The 21,915-nt window shown below is 45.9% G+C and overlaps 4 protein-coding genes across 5 annotated transcripts; 3 read left to right on the top strand and 1 right to left on the bottom strand.

The window, feature by feature from the left end:
* Positions 1–1,578: 1,578 nt before the first annotated feature.
* Positions 1,579–4,769, top strand: timm23a (translocase of inner mitochondrial membrane 23 homolog a (yeast)). Its single transcript, XM_071544628.1, has 7 exons — positions 1,579–1,991; positions 2,222–2,280; positions 2,376–2,469; positions 2,773–2,857; positions 2,951–3,009; positions 3,282–3,392; positions 3,765–4,769. Exons 1-7 carry the CDS (start codon positions 1,886–1,888, stop codon positions 3,881–3,883), a joined length of 633 nt encoding a protein of 210 aa, XP_071400729.1. The 5' UTR covers positions 1,579–1,885; the 3' UTR covers positions 3,884–4,769.
* Positions 4,770–5,238: 469 nt separating this feature from the next.
* Positions 5,239–8,377, bottom strand: LOC139665586 (elastase-1). Its single transcript, XM_071544650.1, has 6 exons — positions 8,245–8,377; positions 7,959–8,068; positions 6,436–6,530; positions 5,968–6,248; positions 5,597–5,760; positions 5,239–5,418 (listed from the first exon to the last, which is right to left on the bottom strand). The coding sequence occupies exons 1-6, from the start codon at positions 8,375–8,377 to the stop codon at positions 5,239–5,241; spliced, it is 963 nt and encodes a 320-aa protein (XP_071400751.1).
* A 5,579-nt stretch (positions 8,378–13,956) lies between these two features.
* On the top strand, positions 13,957–17,137 carry syt15 (synaptotagmin XV). Its single transcript, XM_071544617.1, has 7 exons — positions 13,957–14,078; positions 14,244–14,437; positions 15,110–15,402; positions 15,503–15,670; positions 15,798–15,906; positions 16,064–16,246; positions 16,998–17,137. Exons 1-7 carry the CDS (start codon positions 13,957–13,959, stop codon positions 17,135–17,137), a joined length of 1,209 nt encoding a protein of 402 aa, XP_071400718.1.
* Positions 17,138–17,619: 482 nt separating this feature from the next.
* Positions 17,620–20,987, top strand: nat9 (N-acetyltransferase 9). 2 transcript variants are annotated; one of them, XM_071544635.1, is made up of 6 exons: positions 17,620–17,743; positions 18,057–18,166; positions 18,773–18,913; positions 19,279–19,338; positions 19,992–20,083; positions 20,178–20,987. In XM_071544635.1, the coding sequence occupies exons 1-6, from the start codon at positions 17,652–17,654 to the stop codon at positions 20,325–20,327; spliced, it is 645 nt and encodes a 214-aa protein (XP_071400736.1). In that variant the 5' UTR covers positions 17,620–17,651; the 3' UTR covers positions 20,328–20,987. The 2 variants fall into 2 exon arrangements, with proteins under 2 accessions (XP_071400736.1, XP_071400734.1); XM_071544633.1 differs by having other exon boundaries at positions 19,989–20,083; positions 20,178–20,984.
* The last annotated feature ends 928 nt before the right edge of the window (positions 20,988–21,915 follow it).

The following is a 21,915-nucleotide window of genomic DNA, read 5'->3' as shown; positions in this document are numbered from 1 at the left end:
ACCAGCAGAATGATTTTAGCTAAATTGCATGGAACTCCTAAGCTGCGGGGAACGACTCAAAAGTTGTATTTCAACCCCTCTCTCTCTCCCTCTCTCCCCCTCTCTCTCTCTCTTTCTCTCCCACTCTCCCCTTGTCCTCTTCCCATGTAAATAAGGCCAACTCCCCCTAACTCCACACACCCCTCTGAGGCCGTTTAAAGACCCAACACTGTCTCCTTGTCTCCTTGACAACCAGCATACACTGGGGTCCTGTCGTGGCCTCTCTGTCTTTTGTGTTTGGGAGCTCAGAGAGAGAGAGAGAGAGAGAGAGAGAGAGAGAGAGAGAGAGGGGGAGAGAGAGGGGGGGGGGAGAGAGAGAGAAAAGAAGATGATGAAGAAGACGATGATGATAACAAACATGACATCATGGCTATTATATCCCGCAATCGTAATTTTGTTTGTGGCCCGATGGTGATTAGCTGGAGGAGCAAAATGGGTGACAGCTTTGTCTGTGTGTGTCAGAGAGAGAGAGATAGAGAGAGAGAGAGAGAAAGAGGGAGAGGGAGAGAGAGTGCGAGAGAGAGAGAGAGAGAGAGAGAGAGAGAGAGAGGCCTGAGGCTGAATGGGGCATTGTGGGAAGACAGTGGGCACACTGGGCAGTAATACAGAGAACACTAACTCACAGATCATGCCAGAGAGTCTGAAAACACCCACTGGGCAACAATGGCAAACTTCATCGCTCCACTTGGCCCCTTCTGAATACACACATACAATGGCTGAATCCAAATAAGATGCTCTGTTATTTGTGAATTTCAACACACTAAATTCCTTCACTGCCTCTGTCCCTTTGACCAGCAGCAGATGGCCAGGCTGAGCGTATACGCGCATGTGCATGAGCATGCATGTGTGTGTGTGTGCGCGCGTGTGTGGTCTCAGCTTGCACTCACTGTTGCATCCTGGGTATCCTGTAGGCTTGTAAGGTGGGAAACCCTGCACTTATAGCCCGACAGGTGTCATATGGCAGTTATTTGGTATTTTAGTCATTCAGTTTTCTAAACAGCTCTACTTTAACCCGGCATGGTATTCGAGTAATGCAAATAACATCATGCAAAGTCCACTTCTATCTCTCGTGACTGGAAATAAATCTAACTAAATCAGTCAATTAAATCAGGCCTATTTAGGATGAAGACTGAGGAGGAGTACCACTAATAAGTTTGACCCTTCCTTACCCTCCTGGTCCTCCTCTGCCGGCTCTCTGCTGCCACCCAGTGTACACAGCAGGAAGTCCACCTCATCAGCAAACATACGCCACTGCCGTTTGTCTGCAGTCAGTTTTCTATTTTGCTGCCAGCTACGTAGCATTTGTCCTTGCGTAAAAAAAAAACAGACCCTAGATCTGTGGGCGAAGGCTTGAGGTGTCGCAAAATAGTTGGACTTATTAACATCAAGCCGGCCGTTGTATGCATTTGACGCATCGGTTATTATTTGTAAAGAGGTCTTAACCTCGTGAACTTAAGGCGATGTTTATAATGGTATTGTCAGTTTTTCCACTTGACGTGATTACATTTGTTTACGTAATTGTTGCTCGGCGTCCGTCGCTTTACGGCAGAGCGTGTTGCTGGAGGTCAGAGGCGTGATGGAAAGGCGAGCTCAGGCGTCTGTAAAGAGAAGCTGATATTTTCATTTCAAAATCAGACTCAGGAGACAAAATAAACACTGACAGGATAAGATCTATTGCCGGCGGTGTATCCGGTAGCTCGTCTTCGATACATTTTGTTGGGGATTTTTCCAACGGTCGGTATTTCGACATAGTTAGCTAGTTTGCTAACGTTAGCCAGGTCGGCTAAGCTAGCTGCTCCGGCTCCTCCAAATTTTCGCCAGGTGAATCCTCGGACCTCTTCCAGCCATGGATAACAACGCAGCGGGGTCGGGAGGAATCAAGGCAGGTCTCGGGAATCTGTTTGGAGGCAATGCGCCTGAGTACTCCAACACAGAGCTTGCCGGTGTACCTTGTAAGTGATATGAAGCTGACGTTACATTGCTTCATTGCTTCAATTTTCCTCGTTGCACTCAGCTAGCTTAAAAGCTACTGATAATGGTACATTTTGTGCTGTCAGCCAGTGTCATGGTTTGCTGTTTCTGTAACAATACACGTGCATTTCCTGGAAACATAACTGTCTAAATATACAGCTCCTGGTTTGCTATTTGGTTGGCTGACATCTGTGTTGTAATGTCATTGCAGTGACTGGAATGAGCCCTCTTTCACCATACCTCAATGTCGACCCTCGCTACCTGGTACAGGTAAGCCATGGTTGATTCAAGACGACAATGAAGACCTAAAAATCCTTTATTCAATGTTTTTCCCTGTTGTAACGGTCTTGTATGTTGTGTTCTAGGACACAGATGAGTTCATTCTGCCCACAGGAGCCAATAAGACCAGAGGGAGGTTTGAACTGGCTTTCTTCACTATTGGAGGCTGCTGCATCACAGGTGAGAGACAATCAACACCTACAACTCCATATGTTACACACCCTTCTTCAAGTCAGTGTTTCTGTGAATTGATGCATATATAATTCACTTAACCAGGTTCCAAGATGTGATCAGGAACACTAAAATTGGGAAAACTATAGAAAGAAATGGGAGTTGTATGTCCAAAATACCTGGGGAAAAACAAAAAACTGAACTGGAATGGCTGCACTTAATTCAATTTCCCAGTTATGAATAATTGACTTCAAGTTAATTTAATTAAGAATGTCTCTCACCTAGCCTTCTCCCTCTTTGTTTTGACTGCAGGAGCTGCATTTGGCACATTAAATGGTTTTAGGATGGGCCTAAAGGAGACCAGAGAAATGGCATGGTCCAAACCTCGTAACGTACAGTGAGTATGAAGTCTGTGTAGAGTCCTTCATTAATAAGTATTTCAAGCTAGATGATTTTCCGTCTCCTCTAAACGCCTCCTCACTCTCTCCAGGATTCTGAACATGGTGACGAGGCAGGGTGCTTCATGGGCCAACACACTGGGTTCTGTTGGTAAGCACTCAGACTCTCTCCATCATAGTGTAACTAAATATAATATGTACTCATAATGGAATTAAGCATATTAACCAACACGCAGCAGCATGTGAAATGGTTCTTATTTAAAAAATTATGCTATTGAAATGCATTTATGCTTTTTATGTTAGGCATATTGATTCAGTTTCCTTTTGAAATTATGAAGGTGACTGTGACTTGACTGTTGTGTAACACTGACATATTTTTTCTGTCTTTGATGAAACCATGTGCATGTTTCTTTGCCAATGCAGCGTTGTTATACAGTATTTTTGGCGTGGTGATAGAGAAGGCCAGAGGAGCAGAGGATGACATCAACACAGTGGCTGCTGGGACGCTCACTGGGATGCTGTTCAAATCAACCAGTAGGTGTCTTTTCTCTTAACATGTCAATGTGTGTTCATTTTATGTATAATGTTCCCCCATGTGTTACTGACCTCGGCTTAACAGTATTTGCAAATACTTTTTTATGATTTATCTTGTCCTACTTAGGTATCCTGTGGGCATGGTTTCCCACAAATTACAATACGTGCCTGAATTTTGGGATAATCATAGGAAAGTACCTGAAAGTCAAAACAATGTAACTGACACTATCTAAATTGGTGTGTTAAGCCCCACCCATCTGGTGCTTAAGTTTAGAGGCTGTGGTATATGTTTATCTAATCTCTTGGAAATACGTCTGAGCGCACACACAGCTTTATCATTATTTACATTTTCTTGCTCTTGTGTGTTCCCAGGTGGCCTAAAGGGTGTGGCCCGTGGAGGCCTGGTCGGTTTAGCCATGTCCAGCGCTTACGCTCTCTACAACAACTGGGACCACCTCACTGGCTCTTCCTCATCCTCCAGGCTGTACTAAAGTTTCCCACCCATCAGCTCCAACAATAGGGCCAAATATCTCCAGATGTCCCTCTGCCTGTGTGACCAAGTGCACAGCGTTTAACCACAGCACTAAGAGGAATTAGACTCTGGTCAAATGCCGTGTACTTTCCAGGAGTGTGATTTCGTCCCAGATCCCTGGCCCCTCCATAGCCACGCTGTCCACTTCCCCTCGGTGAGGAGCATTCTGGGATGCAGGAGAAATGAAAATGAAGTTGTGAAAATATGAACTGAATTTGACTTGGAATTCCACATCTAGGCCCTCTCTTCCTTCGTCTTTACCCTCTGGGGTATTCCCATCACTGATCTGATATTTAACATGTTCATTTGGCAGGGTGGGGATGTTTTGTAGAATGTCTTTTAGTATATTATTGTATTAAGAGCAAATGTAAAGTTACCTGGGACACTTATTAGGCTCCTCTAATACTGGTATTAAAATGAATGATGTCACATCGCTGACATTAACCCATAAAGTTTGGGTTAAATGAGCCAATATCAATTTGTAAGATGACTTGTGACATCTGGTGTGTGTGGTTCACCAGCTGAATCACACTGGAGTCCCTCAGTCAGTGTGAGCCACTAGAACCCGTCAGTCCTCGTTCCTCTGTCGTCTCCTGACCTTGGACTGCAAGAGCAAGGAAACATTCACCCAGAGACTCACCAACACACACCAAGGCCTTACAGTCAGTTATACTATTGTAATGTATTTATTGCAACGTATCTACAGTGGGTACTATTTTCCTGTGCGAGTTGGAAGCTCGGCCGGTGTGAACATTACTGTAAAACTGTACTGGAAGTGTGTGCTGTATTTTTGTCCCCATCAAACTCCATAAATTAAAAATAAAAAAAAAATGGGAAAAATTCAATAGGATTTTGCTTTTAACCAATTTTATTGCACAAGTGTAGAATATAGGTGTAAACTAGATGGTCTGGAATAGTGTTTTGAAAGTCTACTCTTGAAAGAGAGGATGGTCAACTTTATGTCAGAGTAGCTGTATACTGTGTAGTACTCTGGTACAATTCTATACTATTCTAAACCAGAGTAGTACATAGTATATTTTGTAATATATAGTGTACATATTGTTAGAACACAATTATGTCACATTAGGAACATGTATTCACACACTTGTGTGGATTTATCACTCAAGACCAGTGAGGGATAATGCAGAAATGGTGAAATGGTGTCATCCAAAAGGAAACCGGGGAACATTCATGAGTGGGGCTGTGAGACTTTTAGACAAATCAACACTTTGGAGTAATATGTAGACATCCAAGAGGTGACAGAGTACAGAGCAGAGCTTATGTTTGCTGTCAGCACTGGGTGAGGTGTCGTGCTCAGTGCAGGAAGAAGTCCCTGATGCGTGTTGCCTCGATCCAGGGGATGTAGGCGGCGGTGCGGGTGAATACGCTGGGCTTGTTTTCCACAGTGCAGCCGATGGGACCGAAGCTCACCACGCCGTGCACCTCCCAGCGGTCCCGCCCCAGCTGGCACAGCAGAGGACCACCGGAGTCACCCTGGGACAGGAGGGAGAGGAGGGTTATCACAGTGACGGTGAGCGAGGACCAAGGTGCAAAATGTACATCGCAAGATTTTTAATGCAGTTTAATGCAGTCTCCATCATCTGTCCAGTCATTCATCCATCCATTCATTCATGAAATCAATGTTCAAGCTATCAGCCAAGGTGGGTCCTACCTGGCATGCAGCGGGTGGACCCTCGGTGTCTCTGAACCCAGCGCAGATCATGGAGTCTCGGACGCGGTCGCCCCAGAACTTCTTCTGCCGGCAGGTCTTGAAGTCAATGATAGGCAGACGTGCTTGATTCAGAGCCTCAGCCAGAGAAACATTCTCCTTCCCACCTGAAATGTGTTAAAGCACAACATTCAAATAACACAACTGTTGTGGTATCCTATGGATTTCTGTTGCTTCTCCCAGTGCTTCTTCCCCTTTCCATGATCCTTATGCCCCCTCTCCTTCAGTCCTTCTCCCAACAGTCAGCGTCTTCACACACACCCCTTCTCCCATCTTTCTAACACCCACTCATCCGTCCCCCACCCCACACTCACCCCGGGTGTCTCCCCAGCCAGTGACCCAGCAGTAATGCCCTGGTTTGAGGCTGATCTGCTTGCGCGGCAGGCAGGCGTAGCGGATGAAGTTGGAAGGGACGATATCTGTGGCAGCCTTCACCAGGGCGATGTCGTAGTCCAGCTCGCTGTGCGTGGGGTAACGGAAATGCTCATGGCGGTAGATTCGCCTCACTGGGAAAATCCTCTCTGGTGTCTCTGAACGCTTCAGCTGGTGCTTCCCCAGGACAATCCTCCAGCTCCCAGCGTCCTCGGCTTTACCCCTGACAAATACACAGGGAATTAAAGAAAAGCCTTGCATCATGATCTTTTTTTTGTTTCTTTTGTTTCTTTGTTATTTGTAGCAACAGCCTATGTTATGCTAACATTATCATCACAACCGATGTTTGAACAATGTGTCTTTTTGTGTGTGTTTTTGTGTGTGTTTTTGTGTGTGTTTGTGTGGGTTACTTTTGGAAACAGTGAGCAGCAGTAAGGACCCAGTTCTTGTGGATGAGAGTTCCTCCACAGACATGAATGTAGTGTTTGCTGCCCCTGGGACGAACCTAGGAGAGAGAACAATCAGACAGCCTCCTCAATGATTACAGTTATTCAAGATTATTTCACTACCTTATATCTCTCCCAGAAATAGATATTGCCCCTTGGGGATTGCCCCAACTGCAGTGTCTCTGCAGTGTCCCTGACAGTGTTGCTGGACACCTTAGCACAGCACCTGCAGCACCTGCTGGATTGGATATCCAGCACCTGCTGGTGCTGGATATCCAACCAGCAGCCTTTCAGTGTTTGATCAGCCTCTCTGCCTCTAGGGCATATTTATGAGTCTATTGAGTGAACTGCTATAATGATCATTTCATCAACTGATCCCTCTTTTATTCATCAAATAGTCCAGTGGGTTTCAACTCCAACTTCCAGCTCATAAGGGACTACAAGGTCTGTAATGTAGGTAGGGGCCAGATCTAGTCATGCTTTAAACATGATCAGTAAAATCTTAAAATCGGTTCTATATTCTATTCTAATTGGTCTAACAGGGTCTTTTCTTTTGGCACCAGTTAAAAAGTGATTTTTGACTGAGGCAGGAAATTAAGGAGCTACAGTCGTCTTGAGATGAGTCAAAAGCATTGATAACATTTCCTTCCATCTGCAGAGGATTTAAACAACTTGATTTTTGTCATGTTTCTCAACTGTACAAAGCAAGACTGAATTACTCTCTTTACCTGTTCTTCAAAAGTCAAGTCATTGACAAAAATCACTACTAAGTTTCTGGCTACTGGCTGTGTGTTGGAGGAAAGATTATACTAAGATCCTTTAGAACAAGATGTCTGGAGCTAGGATGTTATTTCAGATCTGTTAAAGTTGTGTTGCAAAATGTTCTGAGACACCCAAGCAGTTTTTAAAATTGTTTATGGAGTTTGGGTCACTAGGTTTCAACAGAAGCTATGACTGAGTGTCATCTCAGTAGCAATGAAAAAGATATTATGTTTACGACTAATGTTGCGAAGTGGGAGCATGTAGAAGGAGAACAGGATTGGGCCTATAATTGAGCCCTGAGGGACCCCACAGACAAGAATAGACAAGAATTACCTATTATAACAGTAAGTTCTACTTGAGAGGTAGAATCTAAGCAACCTTGGTGCTGAGCCAGAGATATCCACCCAGTGCTTAAGGCAGTCAATTAAAATTGCATGATCATCTGCATCAAATGCTGTCCTAAGGTCTGAAGTGATAAGTAACAAACATTCTCCACCATCTGCTGTTAGAGGGAAGTAATTCCTTACTTTGAGAAGGGCTGTCTTTACGCTATATAGTGGTCTAAAACCTTCTTGTACAGACACAAGTATACCAGGGTCAAGCAATCAATAATTTGGTGTCCCATAGATTTTCAATTTGTTGCTGAAGTGTCCCTAAGCACCAAACATTTTAAGAACCACTGATCCACTGAATACTGAGCCACTTCAATTGAAAGACAGAAATACCTGTAGTGAGACCTGCCATGGCCAGGAGTGAGGTCTGGCCTCGTTCCCAGACACAATCCTCTCAACCATGTTGGGCTTGTAGTGGGCCATGCCACAATCCTTAGGCCAGTCTAGGAGGAGAGAGCACACCACACATAGAATAGATACAGTCCCAACAACCACAGAGGAAACATTCAAATCAAAAATGTCAAGATGCAAGGAAAGTAATTCTCAACAGTAGTCTCTAGGATCCTTGCTGTTTGGAGGCGTGTTTTCTCGTATATTCCAAGTGTGTATTTCCCCTCACCCAGGTGGAGGACTTTGTGCTGTGGCTGGCGTCCCGGGGTCAGTGTGTATGCAGCTGCAGGCAGGGCCGCCTGGCTCAGCAGCAGCAGCAGTAGTGGCGGCAGGAGGAGCGGAGGGGGTCCTGGAACAGCCATCGTCTTCCTCAGAATCGCCGGCCGGCACACATCCCATGCTATTTATACCAGGCAGCAAACACACGCAGATGTACATACACAGGTACACATTACACACACTCACACACAACAGCACACCTCCGGGGACAATGGGTGGTGCCACAACAAAGGCCAAGCGCTGGATTGTTCTCCTGTAGCTATGGGTTTCCACTGCCACTGAGATAGTGGATTCGGGGAGTCCCATCAGCACTTTCACATACACATACATACATATATGCTCACTGCTCATATACACCACAACATGTACATAGGACAAAGGCAATACAGCATTGTACACACACAGAGTCACATTCACCTCATCCAGTATCATGGCATCTTATGCAAATTACATAGTGACCTGCGAATGACCTTAAACTCTGATAACCCAGATCCCCATCTGACTGCATTCACTTCTTCCTGTACAAACATGACTAGGTGGAAAAGCTGTGTGATACCTGCACATTCATCTGACTGAAGATGGTTTATATTAATATTCATACGTAAGAATCAAAGCTGGGAGTAGGAGAAGGAATGAGAAGGTGAATGAGAGAGACAGAGAGATCAACATCCTCAAGTAAGATCCCAGGATATGAATGAATAGATAAAAGCAAGAGAGAGCACCCCCACCCCCCCCACACACACACACATATCTGTGTTGTTTGTTCCTAACCGGTGAAATATGACAACAATAACTCCAGTGGAAGCAACTAGTGAGTGGAGCTTTTTACTACGGTGAATGAGAGAGAATGTGCCTGCTCATCTGAACAGCAGTGCCTGAATGGTCATACCACCGCCATGGTTCACCAAGTTTACACATTACTGGACTTTGTGTATGTTTTTCCACAGTGAATGAGTGAGCAAGTGAGCAGAGTGAGTCTGGTAAGTCAGTGAGGGAGAGGGGGGAGGGGGGAGGGGTTGACTGCACAGTGAGCAACAAGATACGCATGAAATTGCAATGGGTTGTTGTCAAAGCAAATATTTGAGCTCTGTACATGTGGCTGTCAGGCCAGTCATCTAGATTTTGCGTGGAATATTATCTGGAATAGTGTAAGTATTACAGCATGAATTCTGTTAGGATCCTTTTCCATTGTGTTTTCCTCATGTGCAAGCATCCATCCATAATCCCCCTAAACAGAAACATGGTGTTGAAACATTTACAGACACGCAACAGACACACAAAACTTAACTTTGGGTTTATTGTACATTTATGCTAATCACTGTTGTATCACCTCCTTGTAGTAGTCTCATTAATTTAACTCTTGATCTTCACCTGAACTTCACAAGATGTATTTGTATCTACCTAACACTAAACAACAGATCGTAATGAGGTGAAGAACCAATGATCCAACATCACATATCTATCCATTTACCAAATTCTTCAGGTGAAAAAAATAAGGTTAAGACCACAACAGGTTTTTATATTTAAAACCACATAGATACAACTTTTGCCAGTGTTTCTCTCAGCTTCATTCAGAGTTCCATTAGTGCAAAACTGAGTACTTGATCAGCTGTGGATCTGAAAGACTCCCAGATCAGTTGTTGGTTTTGTTGGAGCCCCCACACCACCCGGGCCTCCATGACCTTATCACACTCTTCTTCTGGCTGTGTCCACTCCCACCGGCGGATGACTTATGATGTCTTGCACCCTCCTCTCCATATACTTCCTCTTCCTCTCCTTCACCATCTTTTTTCTCTATATCTCCCTCTGCCTTGCTGTTTACACACACAACGTCTGCCGTTTCCCTCTTATTACTTTCCTCTTTCTCCAACTCCTTCTCCCCCTCTGCCTCCGGCCGCACCTCACTCTCACTCTCCACCATAGAAGTTGCCATATCAACCATCACTGGGGGCTCTGGGACCACGACCTTCACTATGTTTGCTATGAGAGGAGTCTCTGCTGCTTTAGAAGTCTTTTTCTTTGACTTGTGTTTTGGTGGTCGGGGGCTGTCTCTGCTCTTGCTGCTCTGGAGTTCCAGATGTTTCTGTATGGCCGTGCTCAGCTCCTCGGGGTCCAGGGATGCTCCGTACACGTCCCACGTCAACCCGTCCTCATCCCACTGCACCTGCTTCATGCTGCTCCTCCTCCCCAGCTCATTCCTCCCCCTCTCCCCCCCCTCGACCTTCAGACAGGACCTCCTCCTCACCAGGGGGTGCAAGGAAGGAGGGCTGACCGTGTACATCGGGCCATCCTCCTCTTCACTGTCTAGCGGGAACATGCTGGAGGAAGGCGACACCAGGTTGGAGTTGGACCCCAGTGAGGACCTCAGGTTCAGCCTTGACCCAGGCGGCGAGCCCAAGATGGAGTGGGAGCCCATGTAGGAGGAGGACATGTGGGACATGTTCCTCCTCAGGTTCCACCAGGAGCCACTAGGAGAGGCCGTCTGCACCGCTGCATCAACCAAGTCCAACTGTGACGTCATCGTCCCTTCCTCCAACGTCATGGTCCCCTCCTCCCTGAACACCTTTCCTTTTGGAGCCCTGGGTGATGAGTGGTTGGAGTTGCACCTGCAGCAATCCTCCAACCGCGAGTCGCTCAGGGAAGAGACCAGGGGTGATCTCCATCCTCGGCAAGGGCAGGAACCAGTTGGACAGCTTTGTCCTGGCTGCCATGGCAACTCCAGATGGCAGACAGAGGGTCCTCCCCTTGATCCTCGTCCCTCTGCCTGAGGGTTGGGTGATGGGGATATAAACATTTGGACATCCACAGGGCTTCCTGCACCAACCCCCAGGGACTGTGTGCCTCCAGGGCTGAAAGTCAGGCTGGGCGGCCTTTCTCCGGCGGCATCAACAAGGCACCCAGGCTCTGGTGAAACACTCTCAAATCCGCCTTCCTCCTTAAAACTAATGCAGGAGGGGATTGGGGAAGGAAACTGAAAGGTAAGGGCATGTTTTTCCAGGAAGCACTCACCATCTGTACTGGTGAACTGGAGGGGTTCAGGTGAGTATGACGGCAAGGGTGATGGTGGCAGGGGTGCGTCTTCCTGTCGATGGGTGTTCGGCGGTAATGTTAGCGGCGAAGGCGAGAACGGGTCTGGCAAAGGGGGTGTGTGCAGGGGTGAGATGAAGGGTGAGGGTGTGGTAGCGGGGGATGCTAGTTTGGACATGGGAGAGTCTGGTGCACTAGAGCCAAGGGTGTCCTGGGTCAGACTCCAGGGGCGCACAGTCCCCTCCCTCCACACAACAGTGTCTGGAGTGCTGCTGCCACTGTGTGTGCTCCCGCTGCACACACTCCAGCGCTCCACGTTGGCGATCCAGCGCTCACTGACTGGGAGAGAGCCATGTGTGTGCGCGTGATGTTGGGCTGCGAGTGTGGGCTGGTGGCTGTTTGGTGGGTTGCCGCGTTGCAATATATGAGCGTGCCGCTGCTGGAGTGTGAGCACATTTTGCTCAGAGTGTGTGTTGGTGCTGGAGCTGCGTCTCAGGTCCATTCTGGCCCAGGCCGGGTCCCGCTTGTATGGCGGTCCCGCTGACATGAGCACATCCATGGAGCTCTTGGAGAGGGAGAAAATGGGCGCCTGATCTTCCTCCTCCATCCCTGCTCCACTGGAGGAACTGACGTGGCGGCCACCTGACTGCAAGTGCTCAGACGCGGGCCGCCCGGGTCTCGCCATGGCAACAACACTAAAACGCAAAGAAGGAAAATAAGTTTTTGATCGTTGAATCGTTCTTGATCCTACATTTATTCTTTCTCTTTCTTCTCTCTCGCCCACTTACACAAGCCACAGCCCAGCCAGTACACATCCACACACACACACATGCCCATGCATGCCCAGATTAGCCTAATCAGATTACACAGTCCAGATTATTAGATTATTAGACAAAAGGTGGATTGAGTAAGACAGATTTAAGAGAGCATTTGGCCTTTGCTTGACACTGAGAGAGAGCCAATAGAGAAAAAGAGAGAGAGAGAATGAGAGGAGATAAAGCAGAGGATAAAAATAGGCGGCCAAAAATCAATTTAGAGTTAACTAGCTGTTGCCGCGTCCTCCAACAGAGTCAGTGTGTGTGCTGTGCCTAACTTCATTCCTGTGTGTGTGTTTGTGTGTGTAAAAAGCAGATGATGCCAGTCTTTGGTATGAGAAACTCAAACAGTCATATGAATACTGACACACCTATTTGAAATCTATTGAAATCATCTATACTTTTGTGCCCGACTATGAGTAGTAAAAAACACATGCATGTAGGCTATATTTGGCTTAAATCACTGCCATGCCCTAAACTTCTCCATGTCTTTCCTGGAAGAATAAACACTCAATCCCACAGTAGTACGACCGTCCATTGTACACAAACCCATGCTGTCAGAGAAAAGTATAACTTCTTACCTTTCTGTTCACTCCCTGCGTTCTGTCTTGTCCTCCTCCATGCCTGAGAGCAGGAACTTCTAAATGGCGTCTTGACTTCCTCTCCTCATTCCTTCCGCTCTTCCTCTCTCGCTCACTCTCTCACTTCTTAAGAAGATCACCTTTCCATCCTCTTTCACAGCCTTGCACACACTCGTTTCTGTCTTTTCTTCAGCTTCCTCCTCTACCTCTTCCCTCGTAACTGGACCCTCTCTCATCTGAAGATGGTGCCACTGAATATGTATATTTTCCTGTGAACGTGTGTGTATGTGTGTGTGTGTGTGTGTGCATGAGAGAGTGCCATTACGCTACCTTTAGCTCTAAGGATTAGCCTCCTGTCATCTCATTAGCTCTTGTCCAATCTCTGAACAGTTTGAGTGTGTGTGTGTATGTGTGTGTGTGGGTGTGTGTGTGTGTGTGTGTGCGCGTGCATAAGTGAACAAGAAGGGGGTGGATAAGCAGCTATAATGAGAGCCAGCAGCATTTTGATTCAGAGTTAAGCTCAGGTCATTGATTCTACAGGCACTGTCAATCATCAGGGACAGCCATATTAAATGTATGTACAATTATTGATATGGTAATTATGAGGGAAGAATCAGATTAAACTAATTACAGCAGTGGATGAGTATAAAGAAAGAGAAGAAATGGGAGGAAAAGACAAAAACTTGAAGGGGTTTGAGCAGCTTTAAAAAAAAAAAAAAAAAAAAAGCTAACAAAAAAAGCCAGATAACAGAGTGAAGTGGTGAGAATGAGCCAGCTGTGTCTCATGGCTCTAAAGAGACGGCACAAACAGCACAGAAGGAGCAAACACACATGTACTGTGCGCATACTATTGTCAAGGAAGTCAACAAGAAAAGACTCTCTCTGTCTCTCACTTTGATGAACTAACGGTAGGGAGGAGCTCCAGCTTGGGAGAGTCAGTCAATCTGAGTGAAAGTTGATAGGACGAAAATGGAAAACCGTAGATAGTTACCAGTCTGTTAGTGTTGGAGTTGAATATTCCATCGTTTCTCCATGGCAGGTAAGCAGAAAACCAGCTTGGACCTGATTCACTGTTTCTCTGCATCTCATTCTCTACCCTTGTCATTCTCATTCTGTCTCCCTCATGCTTTTGGCCTTAATATCATGTATTTCCACCTGTAATTTCTGTTTCCAGACCAGATGTTAGTGTTGGCTGTGGGTCTGTCCGTGGCTCTCCTGTTGATTCTGCTGATGGGTGTCATGGTTTACTATCTGTGGAGGAGGAAGGGCCAGCGGCAATACCAGGAGCTGGTCTCCATAGTGCCGTCAGTCCCAGCATGCACTGCTCCAGTCATCCTGGTTTCTCAGGGTTCCTGGTCCAGGTTAGTGCTGCATCACCAAACATGTATATCGCAGTTCAGCATGAAACTAGGCATCATCTTGAAGCTCCAATCCAGAATCGCCTCGCTATTTATTAACATAATTTCCCTGAAAAGTTTGACTTGCACCTTTAATAATGTTCCTTTCTGTGTCTCTCTCTGTGAAAGGCCGGATGAGATCCCTTTCACCCTGCCGCCCCGCTTCACACCACGAAACCAAGGCAGTGTGAAGAATGAGGAGAGGGAGGAGGAGGAGGAGGGGGAGGAGGAGGAGGAGGAGGAGGAGGAGGAGGAGGGTGTGAAGGTGGAGGTGGAGGGCCAGAGAGACATACTGGCCCATCGTGGATCACTTTCAGTAAGGAGTAGGTCAACTAAGGCTCTTCCTTTCCCTTCCTTCATTGCATCATTGCAGTATGTTACCATTTACCACGGGCTGGCCTTGTTGAACAGTATCCTAGGCTGATAATAGTCGCTTTATTTTTGTAAGCTGACAGTAAAATTCAAGGAAGATACTTAAAGTTAACAGCCAACATGATCTATAGGTGGACTATTTTCTCTATGGCTGTACGAATAGAATAGAATATCTATATATTATGTAAAATGTAAATGTAAAATCCAATAAGATTCAATACAAATCCTATGATATTTGGTACTATGTGTTTAATTACCATGCACCTACACTACCAGTCAAAAGTTTGGACACACCTGATTGAAGCCATTTTGATCTAAAGGCTCATGCTTAAATGCTTGAAATTAGTTTCTTAGGCAAATATAAATAGTGAAATTGATGCCTATGTATGAATTTCTTTCCAGCCTTTGCCTTTCCATCAAGGCAAAGAGTGGCTACGTTAAAGAATCTAAAATATAAGATAGTTTTGGTTTGTTTAACACTTTTTTGGTCACTGCATAATTCCATTTGTATTATTTCATTGTTTTGATGTCTTTACTATTATTCTAAAATGTGGAAAATTAAGAAAAATGTGTCCAAACCTTTGAGTGATAGTGTATATTTACTCTATACCTGTGTCCAATAGGCTGGTACCCAGTGGGGACGCTGCTGGCTGGTCTGTACTGTGTTCCCACTCTGAATGAGGTGGTGGCCCCTCCTCCCGGCATGGCCACGCGCCTCTGCTTTGCTGTGGAGTATCGACATACCCGGGAACAACTCATGGTCTCGCTGCTCCGCCTCGGCAACCTCCCGCCCCGTTTCCACGGTAACGTCACGCTGGTGGAGCTCCGGCTCCTCCCTGACGACCGCCGGCCTCGCCAGGCCAAGGCCAGGGGTACGGGACCCGACCCCGAGTTCAACGACTGCTTCGTTTTCCAGGTGAGGAGGCACGAGTTTCCACAACACACATCCTTGAAGCCCAAAGTCACAAGAAGAAAAACAAGATTCACATTCTCCCACGCACACGTTCTCTCCCCAGGTGTCAGGGGTGTGTGTGTCTCAGAGCACCCTGAGTGTGTGTGTGCTGAGCGTGGAGCAGGACGGCAAGCGGCATGCGGTGGGCAGGGTGCTGTTTCCTCTGGAGGGAGAGCTGGGTCAGGCTGGCAGGGTGCTGTGGAGAGACCTGGAGACAGAGGAGGACACACAGGTACACACACACACACAGAGAGAAACACACACTACATGTGCATATAACTACTGGCACTCAACCTCCTCATCCCTCTGCCCCCCACACCTCTCTCTCTCTCTCCCTCTCTCTCATATCTCTCTCTCAGTGTTCAGAGCTGGGTGATGTGCAGGTTTCTATCAACTACAGTCCGTCTCTGCAGCGCCTCACTGTGGTGGCACTGAGGGCACGAGGCCTGCAGCTGCACACAGATGCAGGTATAAGATCTGTGGATGAGTGTGTACAACATGCTTTTACATGGAAACGACTGAATGGTACGTTAGTCAGCTGGTTACATTCAGGCCTGTGTGCAGCTGTGACGTCCTGGTAAGAAGAGAAAGATGAGGAAAATCTGTGTGTGTGTGTGGCTCCCAGGTGTGTGTGTCCAGGTGAGCCTGCAGATACACACTCAGGTGGTGAAGACCAAGCGAAGCTCTGTGGTGAAGGGTGAGGTCGAGCCCTACTTCAACCACAGGATGACGTTTAAAGTGCGAGCGCAGCAGCTGGACGAGGCCTGTGTGAGGCTGGAGCTGCAGCAGCCGCACGCCATCCGCTCAGGTGATACAATAGTATTATTATGTTGTATATATACACTTCATGTTGCATATACTGTATAACACAGTCTTAACACAATCTTCATAGGATCTTACATACAGTGTGTAGAGGACAAGAGGGCAGCTGCAGCATGACGCACATATTTGCTCCTGCCTTAGTAGTCTTTCTCACTTCCAGATCTTAATCAGTTTTGATTTAATCCACATGCTTCCTACTCTATTTCTATTCCCAGAGGCAGCCTGGAGTGCAAAAGCTTCAATTTGGTTTAATTGTACCAGGCGACAAAAATAAATCCCAAAAAAGCAACTGAATTCATTTTATATCTCTGTTTGTTGTCATGTGAAAACCTTGTGAATCCAATTTTGTTGATTTTAATGTTTTAACTTCAGGTGAAGGATAAGGATACACAAGGATTACTCTATGGGCTGAGAAACTTTTAGGAGCCTTGGGCTTATGAAACACTGTCAAAACCTATTGAATAATAATTGAATAAACTCAAAAATGCCTGGTGGCCAAGCCAAAAAACAAGGCTGTTTTTCTCAGTTCCTGAAAAGCTGATATTTTGGAAATTTCACCCGTTTTAACCCGACAGTGACGATGTTGTAATCTGACTAACATCTGCTCACTACCAAACCTGAAGAAAGGCGAGAACAAAGGTTTTCACTTCATAACCCTCGCTCTTAGCCTTTCCTCTGTCGAGTTAGGACCTGAAGGGTTGAGACCATCTTCATCTCAACTTCTTCATCTTCCTCAGAGCCTCCTGCCCTGCTGGGAGTGGTGGTGCTGGGTCCCTTCATGTACGCCAGGGGCCCACAGCTGCAACACTGGATGGACATGGTCAACACACCGCAGGAGCTGGTCAAACAGTGGCACGGACTGGGCAGGGGCACTTGACACACACACACACAAGCATGCAAGCACACACACACTCACACGGGCAAACACATGTATTTACATACAGATGCAAATTTTGAAATAAAAAAAAATGTGTTGTCAAAATGTGTTAATTATTTGCAAAAAATACTGGTGTGCGTGTGTGTATGAGGGAGAGGGTTTTGGTGAAGGAGCATTACTGAATCAGGAATTGGTGTAACTTGTTGGAACCAAGAGGGGGTAAAATAAAATTGCTTTAAAAAAAATGTCCCCTTTTTTGGTATGAAGAATGTTAAATCTACATACAGCTTTTTAATACATATAAATGATCTTCCGTCCACTTTGTTCAGCATGGTAAACAGGTCTGTAGTGTGGCGTAAACAAAACCTTGACCGGAGACTTTGACCTGCCCCCCTCTGCAGCACTTCCCATCTCGTCCAGTAGGTGGCGACATGCGTCTTTGAGGCAACCAGCGCAGCTGCAGCTTGAATCAACGAGTGCGAAATCAGGAAGTGCCGTTCAGTTCTGTTATTCCATGTTGTTTGGCATCATGAGGATCAATGAGAATACTTTACTGGAAGGAGAGAAAGTCGTGTTGGTTCCTTACAATGCAGACCACGTGCCCAGGTAATATCACACAGTACGGGGTTTCCCAGCTTAGCTGGCTGCACCGTGGACTCGCTTGCCTTATTGTATGCAAGGTAAATTAATCGCTGGATTTAATGATAGTCCACTCACACCAGTCCAGCTGCAGCCAGATATATCTGGATGTAGTGTGTAGGGCATCTCTGTCCAGCTTGCCTGCCTGTCTGTTACCTTTCATACATCCATCCTGCTTGTCTCAGAGTCTCTGCTTTACCTTCAGACCCCACAGTCTGGTTCAACATCAGCATCCCTGTATCTGTCAGGTTCTCCATTCCTCTCTGTTTGTCACTGTAAGGTATCATGAATGGATGAAGTCTCCTGAGCTGCAGCAGCTGACGGCCTCAGAGCCGCTGACCCTGGACCAGGAGTATGACATGCAGAGGAGCTGGAGGGAGGACAGTGACAGTAAGCTGGAAATAAGAAGAAATTGGAGGCCAATGGATGCTCTAAAAAAAAAAACTAAAACAAACCCCACCAAACAGCCTGTTTCAGCAGAAAGCTCTCATCAGGGTTACATGGTAAAGAGACATGGATTTTAAATACCTTTAAGGCTGAAGGAAAGGTATTTACAATCCATGTGTCTTTGTCATGTAACCCTGATGAGGGCTATCTGCTCAAATGCGTTATTTTTTCTGTACCAATAGAGATGTTTTTTAGGACATCTATCGGCCTTGAAGAGTAGCTGAATCTGTCCTTCCTTTATACTTTTTCTAATTCATCCACTTTAGTTGTAAGGTGACAGTTTTGTATTTCTTAGACACTAGAATCAGACAGATTTGACTGCTTACAGCCTTTATAAATAATCTGTAATCAGTGTTTGTGAGTGTTGATGGTGGCTGATCAATTGAGATCACATGCTGAGGTTGCACACAAGGGAAATATTTCAAACTCCATTTAATGAAAAGGTTTTCCATCCTCTTGCCATCTCCAGGAACAAAACTGCCAACGTTCTCTTTTTTTTTCCCTCATTGGTTCGTTTCTTGTTTCCTGTAAAAACCTTTGCCTTGCCAGAGTGCACCTTCATCATCTTGGACAAGCAGCGGTGGACGAACCCCGAGGTGCAAGAAGAGCAGTGCATGGTGGGAGATGTCAACATTTTCCTGACTGACCCCAGTGACCCCTCCCTGGCTGAGCTGGAGATCATGATCGCTGGTGACACACAACATGTTTCTCTTACAAACACATCAAACGCAAAGGCCTTCTGCATCTGACATATTTATAATTTACTTAGTAGTTTTGTCCACAAGAGAAAGTTGTGCAATGGTTGACATTTGTTTAGTTTTCAGTGTGGCCTTTGTATATTCTCATTTCTTGAATATATATTGGTGAGCTAAATAACAAAAACAATAACTAAATAACAATAACAGTGCCAAAGCTTCATGCTATCGTGGAGGTGTGAAAAATCCACTCATCCAAGTTTCAAAAAAACGAAAATAGACTCTATTTGCCTTCAGGATACAGCGTTGATGTTTTATTTCACCGCAGCAGGTAGTGATGTGGTTCCTTGTCTTCAACAGAGCCGAGCTACAGGGGCAAAGGCATCGGGAAGGAGGTGACATACATGATGATGTGCTACGGTGAGCAGTCCCTCCGAATATTTTCTTAACCTTTATTTAACCAGGCAAACTGACCGAGCATGTGTTGTTATTGACAGCAGCGGTGTGATGGCGTCGCTGTGGGGGGAGGAGGGGGAGGTGGGGGGGGGGGGGTTACACATGTTCACACAGCTACACCAGGGAGACACTGAGTGCTGCCGCAGCCTTGTTGTCAGGGTTCCCACAGGCCTTGAAAGCTTGTGATGTCTAATTTTGACCTGTGTCTATGTCTTACCCCAAAACATGCCCATTCTGAGGCCTTGAACTTCACCAAACAAGACCGTGAAAGTCATTGAAAGTTCTTGAATTTGATGCCCAAGTGAGTGTGGGAACCTTGTGTATCTGAGCAGCTTCACTGGATCAGTTGGGCGTTCAGTGTCTTGCTCAAGAGAACTTCGGCAGTAATTGCTGAGGGAGGGGAAAACATTACTCATTCACTTCCCCCCACCTGGATTTTCCCAGCCAGCCCAGGAATTCGAACTTGACAACCTTTCAAGCGCAAGACTTCTTCTCTAAGTTTCAGGCTGCAGCCACCACTGGAATATACTGTACTAATATATATGGAGCTGGAATGCAATGGTCATAACATTGTAGCTGCTGTGGTGTTGATGCATGTGCTTCCCCTCCACCAGGAGTCACCAAGCTGGGGATCCAGAAGTTCGAGGCGAAGATCGGGCTGGCCAACAAAGTCAGCATCGCCATGTTCAAGAAGCTCCACTTCCACGAGGTAAAGAGGGCAAACAGTCCCGTCGTATGAAGTAGACAAAGAAGGGCATGAGTGACATCAGTGAGTCTAACCACCATCCCCCTGTGCGCTGCAGCTGTCGGTGTGTAAGGTGTTCAGGGAGGTGACCCTCGGGGTGACGGTGGACGAGTCCATCCGGACCAGACTCCTGGGCGACACGGCCTACATGAAGGAGAGAGACTACAGACTGACCTGCAGCAACAGACAGGCACTGACCGCGCAGTGAAGCGACGCGCTGCTCCGCGTAAGCGCTTCCCGAGGACTCTCGACTGGGAAGCGGTGCATTCTGGGTGCTTCCAGATCCACGGACATGTCTGTTGTGATTGGTCAAAGGAACTCTGGCCTAATGCTGCCAAGAGGCTGTAGTGAAACCTAGCTGAAATCCGGTCTGTTATTTATGATTATGCATGCACACACACAGGTGTCTCCTATATCTGTCTTCCTATATTCTGCTGTCTCTTAGTTGTAAAACCAGGATGTTATTTGTAATGTTTTATTCCTGAAAATGTACTGTAGAAAAGACAGTTTTCACAAAAATGCATCCTGTTTTTGAAACACATTGGAGCCTTTTAATCTCAGATGAAACTTTAATGATCCCTGTGGGGAAATTGGGTAATTGGTTTCCATGTCTGAGGCTGTGATGGTAAGTAAATATTGCCTGCATACTGCACCCATTGCACAAAAATAAAACATCCAAGGTCGATGCTGCTCAGACAGAAGGATGATGGGATGGGCCTGAGTGGAAAAAAAAGTTTTTTACTAAAAACGAACAAGTTGTTAGAGGATAATAGATAAGCAATACTCCGGCACACTGAACTACATGACGTGTGCACACAAAAACATTTTATTTACTGTTGTCTGATCCACACACACACACACACTCCTGCTCAATGGGAGCACAATATCAAAATAATGGATGTTGTTGTCTTTATAGCCCCTTTAGGTTTTGTCATGTTGCACCAATTCTCAATTCACTAATTGACCGACGCCCTCTCCCCTCCCTCATGCATACACACTATTAAAAGCCCATTAAGTAACATTAAATTAGCTTTTCTCAGTATGAGAGTATTCATGGGGGAAATATGAGGGAACTTTGGATTACCTCTATGGAAGACCAGTCTGATCACTTTTCTCTGATGCATGTGTGGCAGTTTCTTAAGTCGGGAGGGAGAGAGAGGAGACTTCCTGAGGTTCAGGATGTGATTTAGCGATGCATTTGTGGTGGTTTCTGGTGTGAGGAGGAGAGAGAAAGAGTGGCCGACTGGGATATTGTTTAGTGGTTCATTCATGGTGGTTTGTGATGTGTGTGCAGAGTCTTAGAGATGCGGATATGGAACATTTGATCTCTTTGCATAGGCCTGTATGATGATACTGAAGGGGTTTTGCCTTCATAATGCCAGACTAGATCAAACTTTTTCATCTGACCAGGAGCCAAGATGATGATGATGATGATGCCAAGAAGTAACACTTCTGCTTTAACAACTTCATATTCAAAGTAAAAGTGCAGAAATTGACACTTTTTAAAAGACATTTTAATGAGGCTGTCTGTGTATTCAGCACAACAGCATTTAAGGAAAATATTAAGTAATATTTCACATCTGTTAAGCAGGATGAGAAATCAGAAATCATTATAGCAAACATATTTGTGATTATTTGTCTCATGTTTCTCCTAATTGCCACATTAGTCCGTTGCAGTTCTCACGATTTTTTCTTGGAGAATGGCTGTCCAGACTAATCTAAATGCCAACTGCACAAACTTTATTGATGTTGTGCTTTTCATTTTCATATCTAATATTGAGGCATATCAGATATGT

This window comes from Centroberyx affinis, unplaced genomic scaffold, assembly GCF_046629955.1.
Source record: "Centroberyx affinis isolate AG114_WGS23_722 - 3 ecotype Tasmania unplaced genomic scaffold, CSIRO-AGI_Caff_v1 ptg004623l_1, whole genome shotgun sequence".
Lineage (NCBI taxonomy): Eukaryota > Metazoa > Chordata > Actinopteri > Beryciformes > Berycidae > Centroberyx > Centroberyx affinis.
The sequence above is the reverse complement of the archived record's forward strand: the minus strand, read 5'-3'. Positions and strand labels throughout refer to the sequence as shown.

What these genes read in the sequence shown, in the direction of transcription:
- timm23a (XM_071544628.1), top strand. Translation starts at nt 1,886, where the DNA reads ATGGATAACAACGCAGCGGGGTCGGGAGGAATCAAGGCAGGTCTCGGG. An exon ending in TCCAAACCTCGTAACGTACA is followed by an intron (nt 2,858 to 2,950) that starts GTGAGTATGAAG and finishes CACTCTCTCCAG; the next exon opens with GATTCTGAACATGGTGACGA. An exon ending in CAACACACTGGGTTCTGTTG is followed by an intron (nt 3,010 to 3,281) that starts GTAAGCACTCAG and finishes TTGCCAATGCAG; the next exon opens with CGTTGTTATACAGTATTTTT.
- LOC139665586 (XM_071544650.1), bottom strand. Translation starts at nt 8,377, where the DNA reads ATGGCTGTTCCAGGACCCCCTCCGCTCCTCCTGCCGCCACTACTGCTG. An exon ending in GCACAAAGTCCTCCACCTGG is followed by an intron (nt 8,069 to 8,244) that starts GTGAGGGGAAAT and finishes CTCTCCTCCTAG; the next exon opens with ACTGGCCTAAGGATTGTGGC. An exon ending in CATGGCAGGTCTCACTACAG is followed by an intron (nt 6,531 to 7,958) that starts GTATTTCTGTCT and finishes TCTCTCTCCTAG; the next exon opens with GTTCGTCCCAGGGGCAGCAA.
- syt15 (XM_071544617.1), top strand. Translation starts at nt 13,957, where the DNA reads ATGGTTTACTATCTGTGGAGGAGGAAGGGCCAGCGGCAATACCAGGAG. An exon ending in TCTCAGGGTTCCTGGTCCAG is followed by an intron (nt 14,079 to 14,243) that starts GTTAGTGCTGCA and finishes TCTCTGTGAAAG; the next exon opens with GCCGGATGAGATCCCTTTCA. An exon ending in ACGACTGCTTCGTTTTCCAG is followed by an intron (nt 15,403 to 15,502) that starts GTGAGGAGGCAC and finishes TTCTCTCCCCAG; the next exon opens with GTGTCAGGGGTGTGTGTGTC.
- nat9 (XM_071544633.1), top strand. Translation starts at nt 17,652, where the DNA reads ATGTTGTTTGGCATCATGAGGATCAATGAGAATACTTTACTGGAAGGA. An exon ending in GCTGGAGATCATGATCGCTG is followed by an intron (nt 18,914 to 19,278) that starts GTGACACACAAC and finishes TGTCTTCAACAG; the next exon opens with AGCCGAGCTACAGGGGCAAA. An exon ending in AGAAGCTCCACTTCCACGAG is followed by an intron (nt 20,084 to 20,177) that starts GTAAAGAGGGCA and finishes TGTGCGCTGCAG; the next exon opens with CTGTCGGTGTGTAAGGTGTT.